Source organism: Drosophila gunungcola, chromosome 3R (genome assembly GCF_025200985.1).
Source record: "Drosophila gunungcola strain Sukarami chromosome 3R, Dgunungcola_SK_2, whole genome shotgun sequence".
NCBI lineage: Eukaryota > Metazoa > Arthropoda > Insecta > Diptera > Drosophilidae > Drosophila > Drosophila gunungcola.
The window spans coordinates 5,031,982-5,057,188 of NC_069139.1; the positions used below are offsets into that span (position 1 = coordinate 5,031,982).

Genomic DNA, 25,207 nt, shown 5'->3' on the forward strand with positions numbered 1-25,207 from the left:
ATTTTTATTTCTTTAATACATCAAAAACTTGTTTAGTAAAAGCTAACATGAACCAACCCATTTCAATTAATCAAATTTGTTAATTAGACAAAACTTGACACCCTAAGCGTACTTATCTTGCCAACAATCTCGCCAAACCCATTTACAAATCAAAATCCCATTCCCAAAAATTGAACTTCAGTCGGTTTGTTTTGCGACTCATCAAATAAGCCATCTGGCGGACTACGTTTATATAGAATGTTGGTGGCTATGGGAAATGTGCTCAGTTCATTTCGATAATGGGCGATAATTGGGCGGGCATTAGCATAATATCGATTCTGTAGCCGATGATGAAGTGACTCTGGCGAGAGGAAATGAAAACATTGCCAGATGGCTTTTAATTTCCTGCCAACAGAATGCGGTCAATAAAACCAAAAAACTAAAGGCAACTTATTTTGTGTCAATAGGCGGGAAGTAAGACAGCCCAAACGAAATAATAAAAAAAAAAAACATGAAAAAAAAATAAATAAACTACAAGGCCCAAAGGGTGTTGAAATAAGCACAAGACAGAAATCCTTTGGCCAGCCAGCAGGATTTGCTGCGGCCGGGAGGCGATGAACTGATTAAATTGTTGACGGAACCGTTCCCAGGGATTCCCCGCAGGAAACTAATTCCGCCGGCCAACTGAGCAAGTTGCCCCTGAAGCTGCCATTGAACTTTATCGATAAGCATCGGGGTTACACGCGGAGGATGGCGGGAAAGAGCGAGGAAAAATCGAGGAAAAACCAACTGCTTGGGGGAGCGCCTTGGCTGGGCTAAAGGGAAATACATTTTTATGGACAATTTGGTTTTTATGTCAATTTACTGCTGTTTCCCCACTGAAAACACAAGAAAATTCATGGAGTTACCAGACCCAGTATCACTTCCATACCCCGATATATATGCGTATGCCCCTGGCCAAGTCGTGCGCACACATTAAAATGGGCGTTGAGGGGCGCATCCCGTTGCTGTTCGTCTGATTGGTTGTATTTGCAGCATTTGACTTCATCTCCGGACTGGGGGTTATTATGGCCGCCACTGCGACACGATGTGATAATTGCCAGCAGCAGTAGCTGTACCGCCCAATACCACCAGCCTTAGAAAATCCGTTGGGGAAACGATATAGACAACATCTGCCTTTAAGATTTTTGCGAGGTTTAAGTTTTTCCGCCCCGGCAGCTGACGATTCTGTTCGGGATTAGCCATTGAGCTGTCCATAAACCAGCGACTAAACTGCGAAAAGCCCTTGTCTATCTACAACTTAAATTGAAAATGTTTATTGGGGTATTTGTAACAGAAGTTGCGATACAGATGGGTTCATAAAAGTTGCTATCAGCTAGGTTAACATAAAGTGGTGTGACTTTAAACTATCATCATCAGTTTTAGCCAACAGACACAGCCCATGACGTTGTAAAGTCAAAATAACTTAGCTGCATTTATTAGGACTTAATTATCACAGGAAAACTATAAAAACTTAACTATCTCCATCACCATTTTAGCCAACACTCTCTGTTCATGACATTGTAAAGTCAAAATAATAAAGCTTTCTTTATCAAGACTTAATAACAGCGGAAAAATGCATAAACTAAATTGAAATTGAAATGCTCGAAAAATGTAATAAATTAACTTCAAATACAAACAAAATAGTTGAGAGTAATGGGTATGTACAAAAAAAAATGTTGCTAGAAATTTGTAGTCACCAAAAAGGTTTAGTAAATATAACACAACATTTTCTTTTCAGTTTATTAAACCGTAAGAACTAAAATGTGCAATAAATATTATTTAAATGTTTCAATAACAATATTATTGTTCAAGAAAAAACAAAACAGTGAGGGAACTTTTGATTGGTATTGTGAACAACTATTGCTGAAATATATTAAATTTTATTTAAAATAGAACTAGCTTATCCCTAAAGTGTAAGCTTTTAAATTTTTTACGACTTTGAAGATGATAAACGTATTGCAATAGAAAAACCTGTCTTACTATGAATATACTAAATTCAAAGTTTATTAACCTATTTCTTTAATTAAAAATAACTTTAAAATGGAAAGTATTAAAACAAAGAGTAACTAATTTGCATAACTTGCTTGCAGCGAATATCCCCCAAAACCCAAAAGAATTGCTGGGCATTGAAAACTTTTGCTTTATTTAGTGCAATTTCAGTGGACCAGGCTTTTCAGCTCTTCCGCAACCCCTTGCTCCCGATCCTTTCCGCTTTCCTTAACTTTTCTTTTCTGTCGTGCTCAGCATCTGTTTTTGATGCTGCACATAAAGCGGCGGAAGAACATTCAACATTTTACTGTTTACATCTGTGGAGAGTTGCGGCTGCTTCTTCATTTTGCCTCTTCCTCGGACCCTCTCTTTCACTCGGCTAGGGCTATTACCGGTCGCCTGTCTCTTTCATTCGCTAAGGACTTGATGTTTGCTGGCCGCGCTTTGTGCTTTAGCTTTTTATTAAGGCAGCATTTATAATTCATTTTGCGCTAATTTCGACTATATTGTTGATGGCAATTGTTGTCTGCCTCTCGTTCACCCATTACGCAGGCCGTCTCGCTCGCTCGCGTTTGGTTATGCAGCATGTGTGTCAGCCATTTCTCATTTTTATGTGTGGCCATGTTGTAAAACCAAATTAATGCGATGTAGTCTCCTCCACAACAGCACCACAAACAACAACAGACAACAGTGTTGCATGTGGCTCTATCTCACGCTTCATCACCCTTCACTTTCCCCTCCCCCTATCTCTATCCCTCTCTTTGGCCATTCGTGTATCTCGTTTGTCTAAGCTGAAATATGACTTCCTGGCAACACGTTTTTACATTTCCGTTTCCGCTGATTTAATACCACAACTGAAATTATTACCATAAAAGTATGCAATGCTGACAGTGCAAGCAGAAAGAGATGGTGAGATGGAGATGGAAAGAGAAAGAGAAAGAGAGAGAGGGGAGTGGGGAGGGCACTCCACTACATATATGGACAATTACACGCTGCGGTGTATGGTGCCCGCTGGAAATTCTAAATAAATCTTTAACGATGCACTGGGACTGAAAACAGGGGACAGGGACTCACGTGTCAGCCCTCAGAAAGATTCTCCAGTTATCCAGTTTGTCAAGTACACTCAGCAAAATAATGTTTCAAAACTTAAAATAAACTATCTTTGATAGTATTCTTTAGTTTCTGATGCTCATCTTTAAATTTTATAACTATAAACTATCTAAAGGACTTTAAGTTATAAAACTGCAATTTTTGATTAGTAATCTTAATGGGCAGTTTTATTAAAACCTATGTAAGTCAATGAAATATTGGTTCGAAATGGTTGGCGTGCCCAGGGAGTCCACGAAATTAATGTCTGTTTAAAAGGACATAAATCATGTTTCTAATACCAAATTATATTTAAGTCCCAATACTTTTCACCAGTGTACCTTTTCCGCCCCCGTCTTATCCGAGCTTCAGTTGGTTGCCATGTCGGGGTCCGCGTTTCTGTTGTCTCGCTGTGGCATTTTCCCCATCTATTTGTACGTCTGCTGTTTACTGAAGCGTTTTTGTCACATAATTCGCTGCGGCAAAGGACGGCATTGCCGCGACAGCCATAAAATGTTGCCACAACACGTAACTTGGCGAATAGCGAGCACATTTTTCATAATTTGATACATCCATAATTACGTAATGCGTTGACAGCGTTTTGGCAAGCACAAACAAGTGCTGGGATGCTGGAAAAACAATTTATGGCCCATGGTCTTTAAGAAATTCTCTTGGAAAATTTAATGTGAATATATATATATTATTGTTTGGTTATTGTCTTCAAGGACATTCATTGTTCGTTGTAGGGCAGTTGTTTTGACAGCTGTTAGTGGCTAGAAGTTTTTTTAATTAAAAACCATTTTTACTATTTCCAAATATTTTAGCCCTTTTGCTTTGCTCAAGTTATGCATTTGTGTGCCAGATAAAATATTCCATTCCAATGCAATGCTATTAGAATGCGCGGTCACGACTGCTTAACAAATAACAACTGTCCTGCCAGCAAATTTATACTCAAAGGAATTTTTAAAATACGAATAAAGTTCAATTAAAAATATATAAATTCCTTAAGCATAATAATACCGGCAAAATCCATTAACGTTGCACATTCCACTGAGTAAAAGGGTTATCCCATGGCCGAGGGCAAACATATTGGAGTACAGATTTTTGCAACCAGCGATTGCTGAAATTATTTCCCAGGAAAATCGCAGACAGCTTGCAAAGTCAAACAAAAAAAAATGAGAAGTTGAAAACCCAACAAAAAATTGCAGTAATGTAAAGCAAAAGCAGAAACATGAAAAACAACTTACACAGGGGATTGGGGAAAAATGAGGGGGAGTGGGCCAAATATCCTCGAGCTATAAATTGCGCATTAAATATTTATAAACGGATTTAGCATTTGCTATTTGCCAACGGAAAATCTTTCAGCGCATTTGCATTAATCCGGGGGCAATTAGAGCCACTCGACAGCTGTTAATTGTGAATAATTCAGCTGAAGGCATTACAATTGTAATTAAACCAATTGCATTGCCAATTATCAACCAACAAACAAATATTGGCCGTGTCAAAAGAAACAATGATTCAATTATTAACACAATGGTGAACTTTGGCTAGGATATGCAGGGATTGTAAAAACGTGGAAAACTCCAGGGTGGAAACACATTTGTCATGAGTGCGGCAAATAAGTCTGGAGGCGGCAACAGCTGTTGCAAACGATTCAGCCAAATGAATGAGTTATGTCTGCCACAGCAGCAGCAGATTGGGTTGCACTTAATTAACAAAGGCACAACTTTCCAACTCAAGATGACCTAAGGTCTCCGGCGAAAAGGGGAGACAACAGTTTGTTGAGCAATGAAGTTGACAATTAAAGGAAAACTTTTCATAGTCCTGAAGCCAAGTTGGCAAGTGAGGAAGGTTTTAAAATTCATAAGCCAAGAAATGATTATTTCTTCTGCACTCAAACAATTTGCGGGTATACCATTTTAAAAAGACGATCTTAAACTATTGCTTTTAAAATGCTCCAAGGTAAAAACACTTTGGGAAATGGAATTCGGTGTCTTTTTGGGAAGTCCAATTTTAGATTGATGAGTTTTAAAAGATTTAAATCAGTTCAGATTCAGTAAAAATTTAAGTATTATATTTATAAGTATTATATTTAAATATTTGTATAGTCTAAGATGAAAAATATTTAAAAATAAATTGAACTTATGTTAAGAAGATTGCAAATTTGCATTTATATAAACTTAAACTTTTTTATTGGTTTTACAAATAAATTTAATAAAATGGCCCTTAAATTAAATTAATTTTTTTTTAAAGAAAAATACAATTTGTTTCTTTTAAATTAAATTTTGTTGTCTTTTAATATATGTTTAAATAAGTCATAGCCTGAGGTCTTACCTTAAACTAATATTGGGAATACCCAGAGAATTTCTCTATTAAAAATACAACGTCATTTGATATTCAACTTTAATCAGTTGCTGGCTTCAGCTTATAACTTTCTTGAGTGTATCTTATTATCTCGCGAATATTCGCCAGATAGAAGGAACCAGTGTTCCGTGGTCTGGGAAAGCCCTCAGCTGCCTAATTCAGCCACGTAGCTGGGCATTCATAAATCTGTTGCATAAACTTTGGCCGGCAGCTGAGGGCAGCAAGGAAAGGATGTAAAATCATGGCCAGGCAGTAGGACTTGCACATTAACATTACCCCATGAAAGATGCATGAGCCGCACAACAATGGAGCAGCCAGTTAGGAACCGGCGGGAGTTGAAGGCTCGGTAAAATCCCCATGCTCGTTTCACCCGCCCCGGCACGTCACAATATTTTATGCGATTATAATAAACTAAACTCCATAAAGTTGTCATATTCAATTCCCGGCCCATGCAACGGCATAAATTAGGCTTACTGGATGGCAAATGGGAGGAGGAGGGACTAAGTAAAGCTGCAGTTGCGTGCCATGTGCCATGCAAACACATTCACATTCACATCGATTGATCGATCGCTGCCACATGAAAATGTCAGCACAATTAAGCTCACTGAATCAATTTACGCCTCAGCTGTTTGCCACACTGAAAGTGTCCATCTGGTGAAAGGGGAAAATACGAGGTCTGGTTAGTCGGAAAACTCAACGCAGCTACACGCAAAATGTTGTGCTGCGGTAAGCCTTTAAGACCCGTTAATTGAGTGCTTATCGATTAACAAAGACCCAGTGTTAATTCAACTAAGCCACAATGAAAATATATACCAACAGCTTACGGCTTATTGAGCCGGCAATTATTGTCTGTATAATTAAATGTGTGGGGAATGGTAATACAAAATTAGATTGTTGCTGACTAGTTAATTTTTGTTGGGGAAAGAATAACAAAATGATGAGGCAAAAATAGTGAGGAATATCCCTGAAAAATAGATTCAATATATAATTACATTTATTTTGCCATTTTACAAGATTAAAAGCATGAAAAACTCTTTAAATCCAAGCAAACACTGTCTCTGTTAATGAGTTTAAAATAAATTAGACAAATTATGTGTGACTATGATTAAAAGGTTGAATGCTGACACCTTTCTCTTTCCTTATATGAAATGAAAAGGGTTGCCTAACTTAATTTGGACGCTCTAGCTTTTAATTGTCATACCACACAATATATAAGCCTAAAGTGTACACAAGTGGATGGGGCTCTGACACCGACAAGAATACTGCTTATAAAGGCATAAAATATGAGCACGTCTCGGCCAGGATGCTGTCCCAGCAGGACATCGCCAGCCTCAGCATAATTAAAGCCGCTGACAAGCCATGAAAGACCGTGTTTGGGGACATAGAGGTTACCCCTACGCACTACACTCTGGGCGGCATGATAAATGGCATTAATAAATTCGACACGGTAATTGTGTATTCCGAAAGCGCCTCATAAAAGTTGAATTTCAACTGGGCAGGCTGCACATTGCGCATACGCAGCGTTGGCCGTCGAGAGGTAAAACATTCAATTAAAGCGACTGCCAGAACAGGATGGTAGCCAGCAGCCGCAGCAACGGCAGGAGCCAACAGCATCATCAAAAACGCATCAAGCTCATTAGGGGAATGAAAAAGAGAATGAAGGGGAGAGCTCGCAAGGGGGTGTACACTGGAAAAAAGTATACGAATTAAACCAAGTCACTATGTTATTTACCCTGCACTTTTTTAATCACTTACAAAGGTGCTTAAAAGTATGCACAATATATCATATTTTGATTCAGGAAGTCTGTTGAATTCATTAGAAAACACGACGTTCGTTTGATTACTGAATACTTTTAGACACTATTACAAATCATTTTGAAGCCAAGTTGGTTTGTGGCACCCCTATATTAAATAGTATAAGATTATCTGGCTTCTTTATTATTATTATTGAAAATATCTTTTTAAATATCAGAAACAAAACTTATAAATTGGTAAAATTATTTATCAACCAAGACAGATTGTGATAAATATGACTGAAACAAAACTTAAAAAAAGCTTTATTATCACCGGATAATTAAAACCCAAGCTGTCATCGAAATGCCTACCATTCAGGTCATCCTTAATTTGAAAAGTGTAGATGGAGGCAGTTGCTCTGTCATTTTATGGCTGCTGCGACACGGAAGTGGCTGCGTCCTTTTGCCGCCCTGCTGCCACAGTTGCCACTGCCTTTTGTTTACATTCCGTTTCGTTTTTCGCCTGAAATGAGCTCTAAATGACAGGGCGGGCAGGCGGGAAATAGAAGGCAGGACTGGCAGGACTAGTAGGAGCAGGAGCAGGAGCACAAGGACGAAAAATGCGACAAACTGTGCCAAGCAATTTTCAGCTCGAATCGTTTGTGCTTATAGTTCTTGTGTGTGCGTGTGGGGCAATTTGCTGCAAGTGTCGCCCAAACGCATTTTGCAGTTGTTGCATTAAGCCAGAAGGCGGCAACAGCGATTACGGTATTATCATTGTCATAATCATAAAAACATATTGCAATGACAGCAGCATCGGGGTGGTGTAACCGGAAGGAAGAGCAAATTAAGCAGGATGTTCGAGGCGAGTGCGGAATGCTCTGCGCTGGCTGAAAAGAATATTTCAAAGGAACCTTCCACAGCTCTGAGATAATTGCATTTTATATGGACAGTCAGCGAAGGAACTTATAAATGATTATTAATTTAATTAAGTTCTCTGAAACAAGTGACCATTCAATCACTAAATTTTTCTTATTCATAGAATTTCACTCTTCGATAATCTTGCATAAGCTATTCTCTACGCTTCTCTTTCAATATATTGAAAATATTATCTTTTTAAAACGTTCTTATCTTTTTATGATTACTGAGATGTTACTTAAAAGTTTATTTTTAAACGTTTACATTTTATTTTGGTACCCTAAAGGAAAAAATCCTTTTAGCCCCGATACAAGCCCTTTTCTGCACTTCTTATAATAAAAATATATTCATTTTAATACGTTCTTATTATTACATAATTACTGAAATGTCATTAAAACGTTTATGCTTAAACGTTTTTAAAATCTTAAGGATTTGATCTCTTTTATCCCTGAGTTAAGCCCTTCTCTGCGCTTCTCATTCAAGGCAGCTAAGCGGACAATCTGTTCTCTTTACCATGTTTAATCGATCAGCGGAATGTGTCTTGAAAATCCATCTGTTCCAAGCCGCAGATTTTACGCTGTGGCACCTTCTTGCCTGCCGCCAGCGTCATTTGAGCACTTCAGCATGCTTGTAGCAAGTGTCGCTTACCATTTTGTTATGGTGCCCCAGGGGGGGAGGAAGGACTTTTTTATGCCTTCGCTATCTGGCTGCCGGATATAAAAGCAACAACAGATTGCATAGCAATAAACGAGGATGTCGACATGTATGAATATATGCCAGCGCATGTGCGTGTGTGTGTGTGTTTCATGCCACAAAAGACAACGCTAAGTGGCCTGGGGCGAAATTTTTTGCCATTGGCGCTCGTTAAATTTGCATGTGCATGCTCTCATACATGTGTGTGTGTGTGTGAGTTGTACACGCGGACGTGTTAGTGTGTCACTATATGTGTGTGCCAGCCAGCAAAGTAAACGCGCAACAGTCTCCGAAAACGATTTGCGGTCTTTGGCTGTCTTCGAAAGCGCTTTTTCACTACTCGCTGGCAAGGAGGCGAGCCAACCTTCATTTGGCAACGTGTCAAGGACAAGTCTGATGCAGCCACCGACTCGACACGATGCCACCCACCCATACAAACACCGCCCTCTGAGTTCCTTGCAAGCACACGTTAAGAAAATATAAACAAAATTGGCCTGTGCAGTGTTTCAACTATATTGATTAGCTGAATACTAAAGTGAATACTTTCACAATGATCTTTCTAAAGTAACTTTTTATGTTCTTACATTTTATATATGTACCATTTAATAAGGCCATTTAATAAGGCATTCGAAAACAAAAACATTATTTAAAGTTTTCTCAGTTAGCGGTTAAGATAAAATGTCTTATGTAAGGCAACAGTACGTATGAGTGATAAACATTAAAATCAATTCGTTTGTCTCTTGATACTAAGCGCGTAACTTAAGCACTTTACAATTTGTATACAAAGTTTATATTATTTTCCGAATTAAAATTAATATGATGGACAACAACGTGTTATTTTAAACTATGATGTTTGTAAATTAACACTAATTAACATCATTATTTATTATTTTGTCATATTCTTCGACTCCTAAAATGGTGAGTCTGGCTACGTTTTTCAGAATTTAAACGTAAACTAAAATAAAAAGCGTTCTACCTTTTTGTTTGCTGTGCATTCCACAATTCTGAAATTGAAATTGCCCATGCGAGGCAGACAATTGACAAGGCGCGGCAGCCCGAAATTATTCATCACGCTGTGCGTCTCAAATATTTATTTAAAATTTTACTTTGATTAAAATGCGCGTGCCAAGTAGTTCCCAGGGAGTCAACAAAAGGCAGCCGCGTAAAAAAAAAAAGTGCAGAATGTTAATCCAGAACCTAGATGAATTAAACAGAAGCACGAATAGGGCTTGAAATGGAAGTGGAAGTGGAAGTGAAAGTAGAGAAAAGAGCCTGAACGTTTTGTAATTAAAACTTGCCGGGCGCACTTGCACAAGTTGATTATGCGGCACTCAGCCCGTTATTCCCTGGCCGTGGTAATGCCAGTAGTACCCCCTTTTTGCCATTCTCCTACGGCAACAAAAAATGCTGTCAAAATCATAATCTGCGGCCAGGGTCCGGGCACAAAAGAACGCCGGGCACATGGCCGTTGACAGTTTTCGACGCTCCAGCTTCAGCTTCGGCTCCAGCTCCAGCTCCAGCTACTGAATGCCAAACCAGCCAGCATCATACCTCTTTGGTTGGCCGGATTATGGATGCAGCCTTCAAAGCTTTTGGTGATGCGGATATTAGCGCATGATTGGAAGCCGCTAACCGACATTGCAGGCAGGTTCTTTGTGCAGCCAATTAACACAATCCCGATTGAGAGAACCCCTATGCTGGTAGCCAGAACAAAACGGAAAAAAAAAAATTCAAGGAGGCACCGGTTGAAGTGCCAATCAAATTTTGGGACTTCCATTATCTTTCCTGATGAATTTCGTAGCCCTTTTGTTGGCTTGATTAAATTACTTTTCATTATTTGCCAAATAAAAGCCAGCAAAAAAAATGGATGGTGGCAGGGACAACGGCTGGCTTACACATTTAATAAGTTTATTAAAAGGCACAACAAAAATAAAAAATAAGAAGAAGCCGGAAACGGCAAAAGGCAAAAGGCAAAAGCGGGTTATTATGGCAACAAGAGCGAGCAAAATCTTATCTAACAAGGGGTAGCCAATCCCTTTTTTATTGCCCTCCCCTTTTGCATCTGGCACCTGGGCAAAAGTTGCGCGACATAATTGCTGATTTAAGGTGCTTACCTTTTCCCCACCTCCCGCAACTTAGATTCCCCTTTGGATCCTTAGCATCCTTTGGATCCTTTGGGCCCTGCCAGCCATTCAGGCAAACACATTGCTTACATATTTCACTTTCTGAGCGCACGCCAAGAATGCCAGCAACTTTGAGTTCTGCAAACAAAGCCAACGGCTTGGCTATAGCCCCCGCTGAAAACCCAGTACTTCCTATATCCCCGCCACTCAGAGCGTGTGTCATTCGTGCGGTAACCTCGGTTCTGTTTTAAGCCCAAGCTATGTCCGTTGCAGGGAGATGCGAGATATGAAAGGCCAGATTGCAACAGAAAATCTACAACACCCTCGCTCTACTGTACTGGGAAAAACTCTTTTAAAAGGTTAAAAGTAATAAATTTAAAAAAGTCTTCTGCATTTGTTGCAAAACAAGCGGAATGGATATGCAAATGGAAATTAATATAGAATTTATAAGATTAGTTTGGGATTAGGAATATATTTTCAAAAATTTTATAAAATAGCTTTTGAAAGATAATAAATGAGTTAGTCTTATCAACATGAAATTTTATTTTTTAAACCAAATCAGAGCCAAATAATTAACAAATCTTTACACCCAACGATAATTTTTTATCCTCTTTGAATGACAGCTTGTTGTTTTCCCAGTGTAGTCAGCACAAAGTTTCCATGGCAACCGGATACTGTGTCCGAGTCCCCAGCACCACCACTTCCACCACCGCGTCAGATCAACGCTTTGATCTTACAGCTTTCTGCTGCCTTCTGTTTTTGTTGTGCGGTCAACTTCGAAGTCCAGGACTTCCAGGAACAGTGGTCAACTAGACAAAGGCTTAAGGTCCTTAAGCTGGATTATTACTTCACGTGTTGTGTGGCGAGAATGCTTCTGTGCCACAGGAAGTTGGTAAAAGGTTATAACGACATAGTTGGGGAGAACCACGGAGGTCGGGGCTAGTGCAGTTACAGATTTTGTTTACCATCAGGGACATAGGGACACAACAAAACACTTATCGAATAAAAGCCAATAAGGCACCTATTTGTTATTGAATGGTGTTTTCTATAACATGAAACAATAAAGTTCTCATAAAGAGTAATAACTTGTCGGGAAATTTAGACAATATCTTAGTCTACAACATAAAAGATTAAAAGCTTTAGAATAATATATTTAATTAAATAACCTTGAAAACGATAACTAAAAGCCTATACCAAAAAAGATTTTAAGGCTTAGAATAATACATTTAGTTAAATAGCGTTGAAAACGATTATTAAATTTATTATTATTTAAATGGTATATAACTGCTTCTTCCATTCAGTAAATTGTTAAAAACAAAAACACGGTAGAATGCTAATAAATCACTGAACAAAAAAACCTATAATAATCATTTTCAAAAATACATTTACTGTTCATAAAAGTTATATTATCACAAACAAGCACCCTATTAAAATAATCTCTCTAACAATAAACAGCACTTAAAACTGTTCCAAAATCCCCTAATCCCCACCGTTAAGTACCTGCTAATTGTAATGCCTTTTTGTAACCTCTGTGGATGCTCAACCCATTTCAAGATTAAAACACTTTCTGGTGAGAATTTCACGCAATCAAAGCGCTTAACCCGCACCCACTTTCACTGGATAGCCCTCAATTAGCATAGAAATTGGGACTGCTCGTTGATTTGGGTTTGGTAAAGGGTTTCGTTGAGGGTTTGGTTACGGGTTTTCGATGCCAGAAAACAAAGTCTGACAGCTGTCAAATGGGTATTTTCGCATGTGCTGATGGACTAAGGAAGCAGCCCTACTTCTTTCAACTAAATCAGTCTACAGGATATCTTAGCTGTGGCAATGTTTTGGGAATTAAATGAAAACAAATTGTCTCAACTAATTCAATTTCCATTCAGTCAAAGTGCCAGCGGACGTGCCGAGCTGCAAGGATGCAAGGAGGCAATAGTTGCAAGGATGCAACAGCGGATAACTCGATTGTCCCTTGCGGAATTTGCCTGCCAAAGAGCAGGCCGCTCCACAAGTTTGCCCTATCGATTTGTTCGAAATTATATTTGAAAAGTTGCAAAACTCAATTTCGCCCAGCCGCTTTATGCCCCCACCTTGTTTTCCCAGCCTCGCGCACTCTAAAAATAAACAAACAACGATGAGGACAACTTTGGTGGATTCCTTGGGCCAAATGCAACAGTCAAGAAGTTGAGCCGCCTCTGGCCTGCGAGTGACCCCAGTGGAGGAAAGTTTGCCCTGCCAGTGAATACGAGCATTTAGGTTTAAATAACATCAAGTTAACTGTGGGGCTTTGTGGTTCGACTTGGCAATACGCTAAGAAAGTTTACCTTAATAAAAACACGAAAATGCTTTACATTTCTGCCATAATTTAATTATTGACTTGCAATCTAGTTTAGAAAATTTTAATTTATTCATAATCACAGAACAAGACTAAAATAGTTGATTATTTGAATTATGGATTTAATTTGATGAACCTTAGAGAAGACAAGTCAGGTAACCAATGAATAAATGGTTAAAATTGTCTTATATTGTTGCCCTTGTTAATATTTAAAATAATAAATTATATTGTAAGTAAAAAGGCATTCATGGATAAGAATGCAGAGACTTGAATATATATAATTTTAAAGTTTCACCTAATACTGAAATAGCTTTTCTAACTAAGAATTTTTCAAATGTCAGTGAAAATAGAAGACCCAGAACTAAGGTATAAAAAGGTCAAGAAAATCACTGAATACAAGAGATGGAAAAATGGAAAAGGCGACGGCGAAGGAAGGCCTGTGGAAGCTCAAGTGGCAGAGGCATAAGCAAATCATGCCGTAACATAATGAGGCAGCATAACAGAGTGGCACAGGACAAAGGAAGGACCAGGGGCAGGAAGCAACTGCCACAAGCAAATTGCATCGCCAGTCGCCGGTTGCCAGTTAACGGTTGCAAAATTAGTTTAAACTTAGCGGATGCAAGGAAGTCCACCCGGACCACACAGAAAGAAAGACTATAAATAACTAAAAGGTTGTTCAATTATTTAATGCTTACTTAAGGAGTAATGCTAGACAAGACAAGTCCCTAAAAGTATGCAAAAACAATTATTTGATAACAGAAGTCTGACAAATTCATTGCGTAAAATGTTATTTTTTATTGCATACTTTTAGACTCCCTTGTATGAGGTTTCAAAAATCTGCTGTTTTTGTAGTACCTCTCATAGAAACGATCTAAAAATAAATATGAAAAACGTAATATTTTATCCAGAAACTAATGTTGCTAACATAATTTATATATGATTGTAATTTTATTTTTTAAACCATTTGATTTTTTTTATAGAAAAACGGTTACATTTTTAAATTTTATATTAGTCACTGTTTAATAGCTTAAATGACAGTGCATAAATTATGGGACACAACAAACAAATATTCGATACAAAACTATTTGGCATAACAATTTTTTAGTTCACTTTAAAATTAAATAAATTGTATTTAGCATATGGGCTATATTTTCTTGTTATTTATTATACTTCAATATCCTTTATAATTTTTTCTCAGTGTTAAATACAACTAAAACAAGCTTTTGTTGCCTCTTGCAGATGCTGCACCTGACCGGAGACAAGTCCTGCCATTCCGTGGAGGCAATGTAAGCATTCCGGGACATCCGTCGACGGCAGCACATTAAGGAGGACCAACTTGAAATTACCATAAAGACCGCAGAGGTCGAGGAGTGCGGGGCAGCGGGTGAAAGGCAGAGGGCAGAGGGTAAAGGGCAGCGGGCTGATCGGGGTGTAGAGGGGTGACGAGGGGAGAGCGGTAAGAGATGCGGTCGCTTAACAAGTCGGCGGGCGAGGAGGAGCTGACTGGCCTCAATGGCAACTCCAGCGACTCCATCTATACCATCAAGAACAAGTGGATCACCGACTGGTGAGTGAGCTTAATTGAATAAAGGTGCCTTTAAAATTTTTAATTTATGTATTACGCTGAAAACTTTGTCACAATGCTTTTTACAAAAAAGAAAACACTAAAGAAATATTTACTTCATTGTTAAGAAAATATATAAGAATTCATAGCAAAAAACTTTAAAATATTAAAAAACAACATTTAAAAGTTGTTAAAGAAAACTCTTAAATAGACTTGTTTCGATCTTAAAATGAAGATTATTTTTTAAAACTATAAAAAACTGAAACTAATGAGTGTGTCCTGAAAATAAACTACAGACAATATTAAAATAAATAGTAATTCAATACAAAACAATAAGACCTATACATTTAAGTTTTATATCTAAACCGAAGAGTCTAAAACTGTGGTATTAATATAATACTCAACCTATTGAGCAATTTTTTTTTTTTCAAATTCATGTTAAAATAGTTTAGTTTCTATGATCATTTCTTTTTTTTTTCTGTGTACTAATTATATATATTTTCCTATTTCAGGAGCCTCAGAAGAGAGCGTGATAAGCTTTGCAGTGTAATTTTTAAGCGAGTCCTGACCCACACAGAGTGTAAACGACTCCTGGAGGCGGCGAAGATCTATGGCGAGAGTAGTGACTTCAGTTCCTGGTCGGTCAATGATCAGCTGCAATGGTACCGCACCTTCGATGTGAACAACACGAACCTTCTGTTGGGTCTGAGAAATCAATCCTCGGAGGGCGGCGGTTCCACCATGTCGGGGTCCAATTCCGACTCGGAGATCCTTGGTCCGGTTCTGCCGCCCTTCGCCTTGTGGCAGACAATCCTGATCGCCATTTGCCTGGCCATCTGCATCATTTTGACGGTAGGCGGTAATATCCTGGTGCTTCTGGCCTTCATCGTGGACAGGAATATCAGGCAACCAAGTAATTACTTTATTGCTTCGCTGGCAGCCACGGACATGCTGATAGGTGAGCACTTTCAATATATTTCCTAATCAGTTTAGTTATAAGTGCCAATTTGGCTAACATTATTTAACTTATGAGAATGCCACAGAAACCACTAGCGCATTAAAATCACTTATAGAACAGTCTAAAAAATATATTTTAAATTCGGTACGGTTTTTGACTACATTTTAATACACTTCTTATAAAGGTGTGTAACCTGGTGACTAATTGCTTAAAAGGAATTAGTCAAATCGGGTCTTAAGGCTACAATTTTCATTATTTTGTGGCCTAGTTTTGTTCATCTATTAAATTAAATCAAATCAACTAAGGTTTCTGAAATCCAGAGATTAAAAGCTGAGCATTTTTTGTTTTTAAATTTCGGTAATTGATTGGTTTTTAGTCGCAAACCCCTAACATAACTAATTAAATATGATTCGGAAGTCCAAAAGTTTCTTTCTCTTAATGCTAAGTATAACTTATGGCATGGAATCAGTCTAAAAGGGTCTCAAATTTAAAATGTTCATGAATTCTGTAACCTATTTTTATTCAAACCTAGAAGTTAGTTATGATTATAATTATACCTTATCCCTTAATTTTTCCAGGAACCGTTTCGATGCCTTTCTACACGATATACGTGCTGAAGGGCTACTGGGACCTGGGTCCGATGCTCTGTGATCTGTGGCTCTCGGTGGACTATACGGTCTGCCTGGTGTCCCAATACACGGTGCTGTTGATCACCATTGATCGCTATTGTTCGGTGAAGATTGCGGCCAAGTACCGGAGTTGGAGGACGCGAACGCGGGTGATCTACATGGTGACGATCACGTGGATCATACCCGCCCTGCTCTTCTTCATCTCGATCTTTGGATGGGAGCACTTCACCGGGAAAAGGGACCTTCTGCCGGGTCAGTGTGCGGTGCAGTTTCTCAAGGATCCGATCTTCAATACCGCTCTGATTATTGGCTACTATTGGACCACGCTGATCGTGCTGTTCGTTTTGTATGCCGGGATTTATAAGACAGCCTATGATATGCAGAAGCGCAGTGAGGCCAAGCAGCGGAAAATGCAATCCATGGTGGCATTGAGTGCCGGAGCCATGTCCGGAATGGCAGGCCATGCGGCGGGAATTGGAGTGATCGAGGAGAAGATCCTGAAGACGAAGGTGGAACTGGCGGGGGATCAAACCGATTTGGACAGTGCCTGCACCACTGTGATCAAGCGATTGAGTGGTTCGGGCCAGGCGAATCCCTTGGCCACGGCCACCGAGGAAGTGGAGAAGATGACCCCCGAGCAGCGGAGGGCTTCGGCTGCCAAGATCCAGGAGGAGGCGAAGAAACGGGAGGCAGCCGTGGATGCGGAGAAAAGCGAGCGGTCCAGCAGTCCGGCCTTCGATTCGGACGAGGAGTCGTCCGTCAACCAGGCCCAGCAGCTGATCACCCAGCAGAAGCTGAACAACATGCGCAAGCGATCCTCGATTGGCCTGGTCTTTGGGGCACAGGCCGCCCTGCTGGCCACCCGCAGCAAAGGTAACTTGCAGAAGAGCACCACCAACTCCAAGTCCATCGAGGCCATGCACCAGTACCACCATCATCACCACCATCAACACCATCAACACCAACACCAGCACCAACTCCAAAACCAGAGTCCATTGCAGCGGGCGCAGAGCAAGGAAGAGGTGCGCACCTTGCACCAGCACCAGCAGAATCAGAATCAGAACCAGAATCAGCAGCATTTGCACCAGCCCAAACGCACCTCCTGCTCCACCCTCTCCCAGATTGCCGAGCATGATCGTCTGGTTGACCTGTCGTCGGCCCCACCCATCGACCACAATGATCCCCTGTCCCCCGTGGACTTGGCGCCCATCGAGGTGCCCAGCGAGGAAGTGCATCAGGGTCTGGTGCAGACCATATTGCCACCACCCGACGCCTTCCAGTGCCCCACCCCGCTGTCCGAGGACTACTCGGATCGTCCCTTTGGCAACAGCTCGGGGAACAGCGAACTGGCCCTGACCTATGACCTGATGACCAACTCGGAGCTGCGCTACATGGATGAAAGCTCCGCCATGATGGCGGTTACCACATCCCCAAACAGCAGTGTCCAGGGGAAACCAATCCTGCCTCCACCACCGCCCGCACGCCGTAATCCACCAAAGCCGAACCTCAATCAAAGCTTGAGTCAAACCCCCAGCCAAACCAGCCAAACCAGCCAAAACCAGAGTCCCAGCAAAAGCTTGAGCCTCAACCTGAATCCGAATCACAACCAGAATCAGAATCAGAACCAGAACCAGAACCAGAACCAGAACCATAACCAGAGTCCAAGTCAAAGTAAGAGTCTCGAGGAGGCTTCGGTGGCCATTGAAAAACGTCTTCTCGTCTCGTACACAGGCATCGAGGACTTTGCCAAGGTGAGAAGGGAGAGCTGCATCGAGGCCATCTGCCTGCTGGATGTGCCTGGTAAGGTCATAGCCGATTGTCCCCATCGCAGGGCCTCCAGTCCCATGGAGACGAGCAGCAAGGATGCCATACTCTACTCCCCCATGCCACCCAAGCCACTTTCTCCCAAGGTCAAGACTCAAACGCCACCACCACCACCGCCACCAGAATTGCAGCTGCCACTGGAGCGGATCGATGAGAGGGAAACCACGGATAGTAATACCAACAAGATGCCCTCTACCTCTGTCACTACCAGCAGTATGGGTGGAGGTGGTGCGGGCGGAGAAGTAACTACCAAAAAGGATGCCCAGGAGGAGGATCCGAACAGAGAGGACAAAGGTTTAGCCGCCAGTCGAAACTCCAGCAAGCGAGCCTTCATCCACTCCATAGGCAAGCACTTTAAGAGCAAGAAGGCCCTACCCCTAATCCTCGGAGTGGGCGGCAGGCAGAAGTCCAAGTCCGAGAATCGTGCCCGCAAAGCGTTTCGCACGATCTCCTTCATTTTGGGCTGCTTCGTGGCCTGCTGGACACCCTACCATGTGCTGGCCCTCGTCGAGGGATTCTGCCGGCATCCGCCGTGCATCAATGAGCACCTGTACATGTTCTCGTACTTCCTCTGCTATGCCAACAGCCCCATGAACCCCTTCTGCTATGCCCTGGCCAACCAGCAGTTCAAGAAGACCTTTACGCGCATCCTCAAGGGGGATCTGCACATGACCTAAACTGGGTAATTCGGCGATCCAGAAGTGGTTTAGTTGGTGGTTGAGTTAATGTGACTTCCACTTGGCATTGCACTTTCCCACCGGGCACCAGGCACTTGTGAGCCCCGAGAGCCTGGCGCCGTCAAAAGTCCCTAGAAAATACAAAACCCAAACCCATAACCTCTCTAGGCCCTTAAGTTTTCTATACATATATATATATATATATATTAAAACCCCATTGAAAGTGCTCCGCTAAATGGAATAACCCTGGGATCTCAGCCACCAAACACTTATTAAATTCAAAATTTAATTTGTGGGAAGGCAAAAATTATCTTTAAGTAGCCAAAGGTGTGTGCAATAGTTAGAATCGTTTGGGGGGGAAAAAAAAACTATATAGTTTGGGATGCATCTAGGTCTAGAGAGGCACCCAGCGGGGCGAAATGTTTTAGACAATAAATATTTTAATGCTATGATAACCAATCTATGATAACCAGGCAAAATATATAATATGATAGTGAATAATATACCATAAAATAAAGTAAGCTAAGAGAATATACACATAACACGAGACTAAAATCCCCTGAAACCATAACACTCATACATATCCCTTTTGTCGTTCCGCAGACTATATCATCGGTAATCCAACATATGAATGGGTTATCCCATAAAAACCAAAGAAATACATGTTAGGCCCTTTAAGGGAACTGGAACTTGAAACCCCTAATATGGTAACACTTCGTGGGAAACCATACAAAACTGTACCTAATTTTGTTTTAGAGCATCTTAAGATACTATTACTTTGCCAGTTGTATTATTTTCTTTATTGGTAGATTATAGAATTTAGAATATCAACAAAATATATAAAAACTGTGTTCAACTGTTTCCACGAATTGTTGCCGCCTTGGGTTTTAGCAGTTCCATGTAAATCCTGCAGCAGATATACGATTTTAAAAATACAAAAGAAACCCCAGCAAACATACCCACGTAATTGTCTACGGATAATGTATGCCAAGACAAGTTCAACCGTTTTTGTGTGAATATTCATGAGTGTAGAACCTACAAAAGTACATACAATATAGCTACATATATAGATGTCAATTTTTGCGCGAGCCAGCAAATATACTTATATGGATATATAGACGTCTCCTTCGCGCCTTTGCCAAGTTGCCTAACTGAGTTCACACTCTCGTTCTGACTCTCTCTGTTCTCGATTGAAGTTGAAGTACTCTGTTACTCTGTTATTTGTTAACCGTTTTGTTAACCGATTCGATTCGTTTTCCAGTGAGTAATGTGCTAAACAAGTTTTTGCCTTTGTTGAACGTTTCTTTTTAGCACGTAAGTGATAAGTGTAACAATAACTAAAATTATTACTAAATAAATACATGAATGAATAATGGCTACGTTTGAGACAAAGGGGAATGGGCTGATCCTATTTTTGGCATCTGTTTGCTTCATTTAAATTTTTTGTTCAATTTAAATCAGGAAGCAATTATTCCGGATTTAAATTGGACCATAACGACTGAATTCCTTTTCAAATCCAATTTTAATTTATTTGATTTATTGCTAAAACTTCGTTTGAGTTGCATAATTCTGTTTTGTTTTAGGCATGCATTTCATGAGTTTCAATTTATAATCCATACATTTTTAAATTTTCTTTAAAACATATAAGTTAGCATGTTTTTTTAGAGATGGTATATGGAAAGCGATCCAAAATTTTAAATTTTCTCAAAGACATATAGAACATCTTTATTTAATATGGAACAAAAAAAATATTAAACTTATTTTATTTTCAGATGTTTTTTAACTTTATTGTTAATGTATATATTGAAGAAACTATATTTTTGATTTTTAACCTAAGGAAAAAGGTGTTTTGGGAAACGCCTTTCTTTAACTTTCAAAACCAACTTAATGAAAACCAGAACAACCCAGGCTTCTTTAGTGTTGGGAAATACGTGCGCCGCAGCCAACTTTGAAATTAAAATCAAATTCAAATTAAAAAACAAGGGAAAATAAGTGCGAGTGTCGGTCGGCACGCGTAGTCCGCGATCCGCAGTCGAAGTGCTCGGTGGTGTTCCAGGTGCAGTTCCAGTTTCCCGATTCCCGCTTGCCACTTCCAGTTCAGAGGCGATCCCCTTCCAGCTACAGCTAAGCTAACCCACTTCCGCTTCGGTCTGCCCGAAGTCCACCGATTTGAATACGATCACCTTTTTTGGTGACCCCAACGAAGCCTGCTCGAAATGGAGATATTCCTACGCCTGATGGCCTTTGTGCTGAATGCCTTTGGCATGCTGGTGAACAAGATACTGGACCTAGTGCTGCCCCGCCAGAAACCCAAGTATCCGGGCATTCGCAGTCCCCTGCTCAAGAAGTCCGTCGTCGAACTGGTCACCCAATTGCGACGCGGTGAGGTGAGTCTCCAAGTCCGATTACGTCATTCGAGCTGCGGCATTTGCAAGTCATTTGTGTGGGGTTCGGTTTGTAGATCACCTCGGTGGAGTTGGTTAGCGCCTATATTGCGCGTGTCCAGGAGGTGAATCCCTCGCTGAACGCCGTCGTCGAGGATCGCTTCGAGGCGGCCCTGCAGGATGCCAGATTGGCGGACCAGTTCATCGCCAAGGCCAGCTCGGAGTTCGACCGCGTGGCCCTGTTCACCAAGTACCCCATTCTGGGCATACCCTTCACAGTCAAGGAATCGTGCGGTCTTAAAGGTAATCCTTAGTCCTCTATTTCTATAAACACACAAAAAAAATGTAAGATGTCTTTAAAAACACTTTAAAAAAAAAATTTGGTTGTATATTTAGTGATGTTTTTTCTTTATGGTAAAACATTAAACATTTTTAAACAATTAAAATTTGGCTAAGTTTTAAAGATACGGCTTAGTTGAGATTTGAGATTTTTTAAATAAATGAGTGACTAAATTAGTTCGAGATTAAAGTTTTTAAATAAAGTAGTAAATATACACTGACATAAAAATCGAACAGTGAAATTTATTATTGCATATTTCGACAAAATATTAAATCCTAGAAATAAATACAATACAAAATAAATAATACAGCATAATACAAATTTCCTGATTTTATATTAAAATATTTTAATTTTGGTGTAAATATTGGATATAAAATGGATTTAATTTATTTTATATGCCTTATATTTAAGTTTAACTTGGTTTAAATTCAAATCAAATATTTTAGAAAAAAAATTGTATTTCCATTTTTAGTTTAACTTAAAACCACAATTGATTTCTCTCATTTAAAATTCGTAAATACAAAGTCTAATTTTATTTGGTTTTATCAATTTTATAATTGCTTTGCAGGATTATCTTTTGCGGTGGGCAGCCTGGCTCGAAAGAACATGAAAGCAGCTCAGGATGGCGACGTTGTGGAACTAGTCCGAGCTGCCGGTGGCATACCTCTCCTGGTATCGGCAAATCCCGAGTTTTGCATGAGCTTCGAGACGAGAAACAATATCCAAGGGTGCTGCCTGAATCCGTACGATCTAAAGCGCACTTCCGCCGGATCTTCCGGTGGCGAGGGATCCTTGAATGGATGTGGAGCAACCACCTTTGGTGTGGGTTCCGATATCAGTGGATCCATTCGCCTGCCTGCCCTGTTCTGCGGCGTATTCGGACACAAGCCCACTGGCGGACTGACCTCGGTCAAAGGTCACTTTCCATACTCACTGACGGACAAGAAGTTCCCCAAAATGCTGCAGATCGGTCCGATCACGAGATTCGCCAGGGATTTACCTCTGCTATTGGAAATCATGGCAGGCGATAATAAGCACAAGCTGAAAATGGCTGAGCCTGTGGCCCTCAAGGATATGAAGGTGGAAGATCTACTAATATTACAAAAATATATTTTATAAGCAACTTATTTTTGGCTTAGGTATTCTATGCCTTTGGCTACTCGGGTCTGAACTGCCTTACTCATCCCGTGGTGGACTTCGATATCAAGCTGGCCATCACCAAGGCCGTCAAGTGTTTGGAAAGAGGGGGAGTGCAGTCCAAGAAGGTACTTAATGTTTTGCATAAATCATATATGAAAGTTACTTTGGATTTTCCTCCACAAAAACACATTGTATAAATTGTTTTTAATTTAGTTGGACCTAAGTTCTTGTCCAATTCCTTGGAGATTGGTCTGGTCTCCCTGGTGGACCTAAAGGGTCTGCCCAGCATTGTGACCCAGCGGCCTGATCGAGATCCCTCCATGCGACTGCTGATGGTGGAGCTGTTTAACAGTATCATAGGCCACTCAATCTTCACCAAAGAGGCCATGTTTCTGGAGGTGATGAAGCGTTTCAATGGCCTAATGGCATCTGGCAATATGGAGGAATACCGGGAAGATGTCCAGAAGATTAAGAGCCACTTAAATGTGAGTAAATAAGTAAGCAGTAAGCTAAAGTACATTTGACATTTTTTACAACACTGATAGTAAAATCGAATTTGTTCATATATTTCATATTTTTCTATGAAATGCAATGCATTTTATATTGGAATACTAACGATATTTTAGTATTCATTTTATTATAGTAAAAATAATTCCGAAAATATTCAAATTATTAATTAATTAATTAATAATAACTTAAAACTGCAAAAAGTGAGTAATATTTAAATTAGGTATAAAATAGTTGTAATTACCACGTTTTTTTCTAGTGTAAAATTTTGTTGAGTGATTATATATGAGGGTTTAGGCTTTTCTCTGTGCAAACTTAGCTACACATTTAAAAAGCTATATCTAAAATTTTTAATGTGATTCACGACAGCAACTACTTGGCTCCCGAGGGGTCCTCATCCTGCCCACCTTCCATACCAGCGCCCTCTGCTTCCACACCTCGCTGGTGAATGTGACGGGGATCGACAACATGCTGCTCTTCAACGTCCTTGGTCTGCCCGCAACCCATGTGCCCATGGGCACCAATCAGCGGGGTATGCCCATTGGAATCCAGGTGGTGGCCGCCCAATACCAGGACAAGCTCTGCCTGAAGGTCGCCGCCGAACTGGAGGCCGTTTTCCACGGTTGGGTGCCACCGGTGCCACATGCCACCGACATCAAGTGAAGATCCCCGGTCATCTAACTAGTTAAGGTTCAAGGTTAAATTTAACAGAAAGTTGTAGTTATTGTGAAGATTAAAGTGCAATTCGTTTGATTCATGTAAATCGAATTGATCGGAATTTATATGTGAGTCGTTTTCTTGGGGGGAAAATATTTTAAAACCATCTAGTGGCTTTAAAAATTATTCACAAGAGATTTTTATGGTAAGTTAAAACTGCATTGTGTATCGAATATTGTGATAAAAATAGCACAAGTTTTTTAAAAAATTCTTAGTGTTGAAAAGCGGCGCGGAATCATTTTAATCATTAAATGTCAGGGCTAAAAAATGCTTTAAAATGTAACTTTGCCGTTATCTTGGCTCATTTTAAGCAGCTGGCCACTCTAGAACTTTGATTAAAAGCCTCAAAAAAAAAAGCGGCGTGCAAGTTTTGCTGTGAAGATTTTGATTGAATTTATATAAATGGGTAATAGATTGACTAGAATGTTTGGAAATCGAAATGTAAGTACTAAAAAGATTTAACTATACGAGGTTAATTGAGTTTCAACTTGTAGGCGGATGATTCCAACCAGTTTTACTTAGAAGTTCCTGTGAGTTTTTTTTTTTTTGACTTTCTTAGCAATTCCTTTAATGTGTTGCTACTTTTAGAATGGCCGCATAATCTGTCGACGAGTGACAATTTTCGATGATCATGATGGTTTGGTACATCGTCAATTTGAAAATGTATATCTTTCTGGGAATACCTTTGTGCGTGGTCGTTTTCGTGGTCTTCGAAATGTGCCTCGTCGAGGTGTTAATGGTACCTATGCCCGTAGCATTGGCAGGAGCCATGTACGCAATGGCATTCAGGGAACTAACCAAAGTCGGGCCGCTGTTTCAGCTCCCGCACCCGTAGTGCGGATACACGATGGCATCGAATTCGGATTGGATTCCAATGAGCAGGGAGGAAATTTGTTTAATGGTCGTCGCAATGAGCAGGCAGGAAATTCGTCCAATGGTCGTCGCAATCAGCAGGCAGGAAATTCGTCCAATGGTCGTCGCAATCAGCAGGAAAGAAATTCTTCCAATGAGTTCTACCAAGCCCGTCGCGAAGCTCTTGAAGAGGTTTACATTGAGGTGCTGTGTGCATCGGATGAGGAATTCGAAGACGCCCAGGCACCTTCCTAAAACCATCAACCAGGATCTCTAAACTCCAGACGAATTGGGAATTGGAAATCTAAATGACTTTAAAATACATTCGAATTCAATTAAATAATTACAATTTGTAA

The 25,207-nt window shown here is 40.2% G+C and overlaps 3 protein-coding genes across 6 annotated transcripts in view; all 3 read left to right on the plus strand.

The window, feature by feature from the left end:
• The window catches only part of LOC128251841 (uncharacterized), a 33,644-nt gene extending 12,864 nt beyond the window's left edge, over positions 1 to 20,780 (plus strand). The window contains exons 2-5 of one of the 4 annotated variants that reach the window (XR_008267243.1): positions 14,499 to 14,826; positions 15,336 to 15,781; positions 16,360 to 20,171; positions 20,684 to 20,780. Coding sequence is in view for 2 of the 4 variants with exons in the window: in XM_052979050.1 (XP_052835010.1) it covers positions 14,723 to 14,826; positions 15,336 to 15,781; positions 16,360 to 18,911 (3,102 nt within the window). In the remaining 2 variants the exon portion in view is untranslated. Of the gene's footprint in view, positions 1 to 14,498; positions 14,827 to 15,335; positions 15,782 to 16,359; positions 20,430 to 20,683 lie in introns of those variants that run through there. The other 3 variants (XR_008267244.1, XM_052979067.1, XM_052979050.1) reach the window with 3 other exon arrangements.
• Positions 20,781 to 20,883: 103 nt separating this feature from the next.
• On the plus strand, positions 20,884 to 24,064 carry LOC128252024 (fatty-acid amide hydrolase 2-A). The gene is made up of 6 exons (XM_052979391.1): positions 20,884 to 21,298; positions 21,373 to 21,598; positions 22,204 to 22,715; positions 22,775 to 22,909; positions 23,000 to 23,260; positions 23,652 to 24,064. The coding sequence occupies exons 1-6, from the start codon at positions 21,128 to 21,130 to the stop codon at positions 23,943 to 23,945; spliced, it is 1,599 nt and encodes a 532-aa protein (XP_052835351.1). The 5' UTR covers positions 20,884 to 21,127; the 3' UTR covers positions 23,946 to 24,064.
• Positions 24,065 to 24,306: 242 nt separating this feature from the next.
• On the plus strand, positions 24,307 to 25,154 carry LOC128251986 (uncharacterized). The gene is made up of 3 exons (XM_052979295.1): positions 24,307 to 24,440; positions 24,494 to 24,529; positions 24,588 to 25,154. Exons 1-3 carry the CDS (start codon positions 24,402 to 24,404, stop codon positions 25,104 to 25,106), a joined length of 594 nt encoding a protein of 197 aa, XP_052835255.1. The 5' UTR covers positions 24,307 to 24,401; the 3' UTR covers positions 25,107 to 25,154.
• Positions 25,155 to 25,207: the final 53 nt, after the last annotated feature.

Excerpts from the sequence above, each read along its gene's own strand:
- LOC128251986 (XM_052979295.1), top strand. The coding sequence starts at position 24,402 with ATGGGTAATAGATTGACTAGAATGTTTGGAAATCGAAAT. Across the intron at positions 24,441-24,493 it reads GAATGTTTGGAAATCGAAAT|GCGGATGATTCCAACCAGTT; the intron begins GTAAGTACTAAA and ends TTCAACTTGTAG. Across the intron at positions 24,530-24,587 it reads AGTTTTACTTAGAAGTTCCT|AATGGCCGCATAATCTGTCG; the intron begins GTGAGTTTTTTT and ends TGCTACTTTTAG.
- LOC128252024 (XM_052979391.1), top strand. The coding sequence starts at position 21,128 with ATGGAGATATTCCTACGCCTGATGGCCTTTGTGCTGAATGCCTTTGGC. Across the intron at positions 21,599-22,203 it reads GGAATCGTGCGGTCTTAAAG|GATTATCTTTTGCGGTGGGC; the intron begins GTAATCCTTAGT and ends ATTGCTTTGCAG. Across the intron at positions 22,716-22,774 it reads TGGCCCTCAAGGATATGAAG|GTATTCTATGCCTTTGGCTA; the intron begins GTGGAAGATCTA and ends TTTTTGGCTTAG.